We start from the raw sequence: 5,381 nt of genomic DNA on the forward strand, positions 1-5,381 counted from the left end.
GCGTAGCCGTAAACAATGGCGGTAGTTAATTTAATGGGCACAAGTTGGGCAGGTTAACGTGACGACGAGGATGCACGAAGTATAAAAAGAGGTAGATTTCTAATAAGTATTGTTAAAGGTATCATTTTATTGAATCGAATATAAAAAAATACAAAGATGACGCATCAATGAGGAAATGTATAGAAGTGGGATTGGCTAAAGTCAGTAAGGGATTGGCTGATCTGGACTAACATTGAACAAAAAACCGAACATTTCTGATCTAAGAAAAACGTTTAGTCTATGGCAATTTCCCTACAAAAGTGAAGTCGCATCCCTCAATTCTATACTCGGTGGCAACAGCTCTTTAGGCCCCGTAATAAAACGTTAATCCCTTATTTTCTTAAATGGTAGCTTTGTTTTTAATTAATTTATCGAATGAAATATGGAATTATTCTGGTAGTTCTATGTGTAATATAACATTGTTTATTGAATCACATGTGTCTTTATTTGTTAGTTTTCACTACGTTAGCTTGCGTTATTAGGCATTAAGCACATTTTGCCTTCAAAAATGTTCACTGCCGATTTTTGAATACTCAGTTCAAAATAAATTAAAGTCACGTAAATATTAAATAGCCGTTTATGAAAATGGTGTAAAGGAAATCTCCCATGTCAAACAGCTGTTTGGCAAATACGACCATAAAACACAACGTTTTGCGTTGCAAAAAAAAACAAACAAAAAAACAACATCTCATTTTCCAATAAACTAAAACAAATCTCATAAAAAACATTTAATTCGAAAATCGAAACCAAATCGAAAACCAGAGAAAAACAACTCTATGAACGAGAGGGATGTGCAAATCATTCTTTTTTTGAAATCCGGCGGGGGCATAAACTAGAATTGTTTATTTTTGTTTTCCATTCGTTTAGTGTTGTTCGAACGCGGTATCGCGCGGTGTGAAAATTGGTAAAAAAGTAAAAAACAAAATGGGGTTTCAATCAACTGCCTTTTATATTTGGCGTCACCGGTGCCAGGACATCGTCACTATGGAACTTTCATTTGTTTTTCTAAACGAACAAATATTTACTTCTAGTTTATTCGCTTTGTACCTTGTTGTATTGCAAATTCTTGCGTGCTTTTATTGATAATATATTTCAGATAACTAAAGGCAACAAAATTAGAATAGGGCCGTTGCAGTATAGGGAAAACTAAAAACTGATCAAGTGTGAGTCGGACTCGCGACACTGCGGGTTCCGTACAGATAAGCTAAAGAACAATTTCCAACCCATCAAAGTAATCGTTGCTTAATTTCGATTTAGAAATTTCATTTTCGCTTGTTGTAACAGTTCTTGAGCTATACTCTACTCTGGTGACAGACGGGCGGACAGACATCGGAAATTTTATACTTTTGAGGTAGGTATGGAAGCCGAAAATAACCTAGAGGCTTTAAAGTACAATTGTATCGGTGGTATCATATTATCACAGGAACTAAAACACATTGATTAACTTTATAATTTTAATACATCTGTGTGAACATAATACCTTACATCTACTATATATTCCTTGTATTATTTAAAAAATAAGTTCTTAGCGTGTTTCTTATCGACGTAAGCCAGCTTCATATCAATAAATCCATCTCCAACTCTTGTTTTGGTCTTGGGGTGTGTGAAGTTGGCTATTATCCGGCCTCGGGTGAAGGGAAAACCACTGGGTATCGCATTAGGGTTCACTGTCATGTTCTGTAAGTTGATAGGACCCTGAAAGAAGTACAGGGTCTGTGCATATGTTATATTTCACGGAACCCATAACGTGGTGGAGACCTGTGCGCCACCACAACAGTTTTATTTACCTAACTAAATTTCTCTACCAAAACGAAATTTCAAAAAAAATATACAATGTCACGTGACTTTGATCTGTCATCTCCATACATTTGAACGTTTTCGATCAATGCTAGTTAGCGGAAAGTAACTTAGCTAAAAAGGATGTTATGTTTCAACTGTCAAGGAGAGCACACCCAAACGTATATGTACATATGAAGACTCTAAAATCATTCTTTAGTACGCTACGGATGCAAGCGGTTACTGGTGGGACTTTTCTTCTTTTCGTATATTTATTACCTGAAATAGCTCAAGTCTTCCATAGACCTCTGTTGCGGGTTTTCACACCCTTACAAAAGCCTCACGCAGGTTTTCCTCACGCATAGCAAGTGATTATTAGTTTAATGTTCACATGCAATCATAAAAACTTTGCATTGGTAAGTGCCGGGCTTTCGAACCTACAACCTTTGGCTTGGTAGTGCAAGGGCCATCACGGCTAACACTGTAAAATCCGGAGGTCACGAATCCCAGTCGCGCAAAAAGACCTACCGGTTAGCCTCCCGGATGGCTGAAAAACTGGCTCAACACCAGGAATCATATATCAAGTTTCTATTTACCGGTCCATGAGGACAAGGCTTGGTAAGTCCTGCTGTCCTCATAGCGGCTCCGAAGAACATGTCCTTCTCGACGAGGTGGCACCAGTTGAAGTGCATCTCTATGAAGCTTCGCTTGTACTGACCAGTCAGGAGCTCGTAGAAATACACGTCGATCTGACAGAAAATGGAAGGAAACATCTTGGAAGTTGGTCCTCATCCTTGAATCCTTGGTGGAACAAGCTTAAATACCAGGGGCAGTTTTGTGAAATGTTACGTAAAATTGGGCCTCCTATATGGATTGAGCACTTTTCTGCAATCAAATATGGATGGGACATCAATCCAACACGACTACAGGTTTTCGGCGCAGGACTCACATTTAACATACCTTCGTGTTAATGGAAGCCGTGAAATTTATTTTCTGAATAGTTGATGAGTGCTTTGGGTTCGAACCAACTTTGACTAGGCAGTTCTGTGTCTGCCTCTAGACTATCATAACTTCCATTTTTTTTTAATTACCAACGCAGCTTTCTTATAAACCATGGGTTGAAATAGTGTGTACCTTGGATTCTATACATATATCCAGAGAACTGAACAAGGATCAAGGAGTATTAAATATAAGTACTTACGTAGATGCTTGAGTCGAAAGGGACCACAAGGTCAAGGTTAAGGCCGACGTAGTAGATCGGGTTCGAGCGGCCGTACCTGATGGTCGTCAAGTTCGCGTATCTCAGGTACTTGGGATTGTAATACGTCACCTTCGGGTGCTCCACACTCAAGTATTGAATCTGGGAATAATGGATCAAGATCGCAATTATGATTACGGAAATTGTTTAAAAAAAAATCATAATTGGAACTAATATTAATTCAAGAGCAAACTATTTTCAAGATATACTTGATAGCTTGCTTTTGGATCAAGACAAAGACAAATGAACCCAAACTTGATGAGGTTTTATTACTCCCCCTTAGGTCATTGACCAGCTCCAGCATCAGATCAGCTCCATGTCATCATTCAACATTTCAGCTCAACAGAAGTCGGGAAGTGGGTTCAATTATGAGATATATTATCAGTATGATCGGTCGCTTCGTCTATTATTCTAATTTGACAAAAAAGTGCAAATTAAAATGTGAATATAGGAATTAGAATAAGAGGAATTAGGGATGTATTTTGGGAAGCGAAACTTAACCTGATCATTAAACTTTCTTTTAAAGGTCCATTTTTGTGATTGATAAAAGTATCGAGTTACTTCTCACTGAATAGCTTCATACTGTTTTTTTATCATCAGACCGACATTTTTTATCCTCTCTTCTCTGCCTCTCTTTGCAATCACTATCAAAAGTATCTTTTAAACTTCCACGAAAAAGTATTTTCACTCACCTTTTCTTTAGCAGAATAACTATAATAAAGACACAACATAAAACTAAAAAATATCGTTAAATACTTTGCCATGACGGTGTCGCTACTGTAAAGGAAATCACGCAAATATTTTACAATTTGAAGGCTTTATAACTTATTGGGAAACAAAAACTTATTTTATGCACCGTAAACATAGTAATTTGCAGGCAATTTACAGCAAATTATAATTGAAATCAACTGAGCGATCTTTGATAAATTCTGACGTTTTTTGAGGGATCATTGCACTGTTACTACTGTTATATAATACAACGCCCTCAGATGAAAACATGAAATAGAACTCCGATCAGATTTTAATATAATGTGACAAATGTCTTGCATATAAAGTACCACTTCTGGTAAAGGTTTACGATCACCACGCCAGCATCAAATTCAGGTTCCCGCACGATATTTTTCGTCACGTTTTGACGAAAGTTTGTCTTAAAAAAATAATGAAAATAGTAGATAAGATTACTTTGAAACAGGGACCGGACAACCCCACTTTAGAGTTAAGCCGTTTGACAGGGTAACCCGTACACGGGGTAACTCATATCGCAGTGTTACCTTTTGTTCGAGTTACATCCTCGAAACCCAGCGAAATGGTTAACACCTTCATTATGGTAACCACGTGAAGGGGTTAACCCCTTCAATAACTTAACCCTTTGAAGTGGTTACCTTCACGAAAGGCTTTTATTCGTGTTACCCTGAATTACCCACTAAACTTGAGCTGCATACTTGCACCCTAGCGGCCCCTCATTGCTTTACTAAGACTACGGCTGATTTTCTTCTATCGCCGACGCGTCGCGCCTCTCGGACAAACTACCTACGCGCGAAACGTCATATAGGTAACTAGCTGTTGCCCGCGACTTCGTCCGCGTGGTTAGAAGATATAAGTTAGGAATTTTTGAACGAAAGCCCTCGAAGATTAATATTTTTCCCCGTATTTGCCACATTTTCCATTAAGTCTTCGCTCCTATTAGTTGCAGCGTAATTTTATATACCTAGCCTAAAACCTTCCTCGATTATTGGTCTATTGAACACAAAATGAGATCAAATTTTTTAGATGAAATTATTTATAATAATTAAAAAAAAAATCGAATACAAGTTTTTTTTTTCATTTTTTGCATTTTCTGAGAAGATTTGACGGGTGAATTTTCGATTGAAAATTAGAGTGTTTTTTTATATTAATTCAAAATAAAGTGAAAAAATAAATATTTTTAATCAAATAAATTACAGCGTATTTGGGACACAAAAAAGTAAGTTTTCACCAAATTTCGTTACAAAAATAAATTTTGGTAAAAGATAAAAATAAAAAACCACAATCTTGGTTTTTTAGATTTTTCACATAAATTTTGACGTTATGTGAAAAAAATGTAAACACAAAAGTTTTAGATCTTTTTCTTTTAGAACTTTGCCATTTGACTTTTTTCGATACGAATTTTAGTTTTGCCGGAAATTGATAAAAACCGTTTTTTACTCTTCAAACGTCACTCCCACCCCCTTCCCGACCTCAGATCACCCGTAAATTATTTTTCCTTTCATTTTTATAATATTCCCCTCCTTTTCTAATGGGTTTCATCCTACTATTTTTTAATTTGGTT

The 5,381-nt window shown here is 36.6% G+C and overlaps 1 protein-coding gene across 1 annotated transcript; it reads right to left on the minus strand.

The window, feature by feature from the left end:
* Nucleotides 1–1,545: 1,545 nt before the first annotated feature.
* Nucleotides 1,546–3,217, minus strand: LOC113503959 (the record flags this gene model as incomplete). Its single annotated transcript, XM_026886103.1, has 3 exons — nt 1,546–1,734; nt 2,412–2,564; nt 3,017–3,217. Coding segments are annotated over 3 exons (543 nt in total), but the record flags the coding sequence as incomplete, so codon positions are not given.
* Between the last annotated feature and the right edge of the window lie 2,164 nt (nt 3,218–5,381).

Source organism: Trichoplusia ni, chromosome 20 (genome assembly GCF_003590095.1).
Source record: "Trichoplusia ni isolate ovarian cell line Hi5 chromosome 20, tn1, whole genome shotgun sequence".
In the NCBI taxonomy this organism is placed as follows: Eukaryota; Metazoa; Arthropoda; class Insecta; order Lepidoptera; family Noctuidae; genus Trichoplusia; species Trichoplusia ni.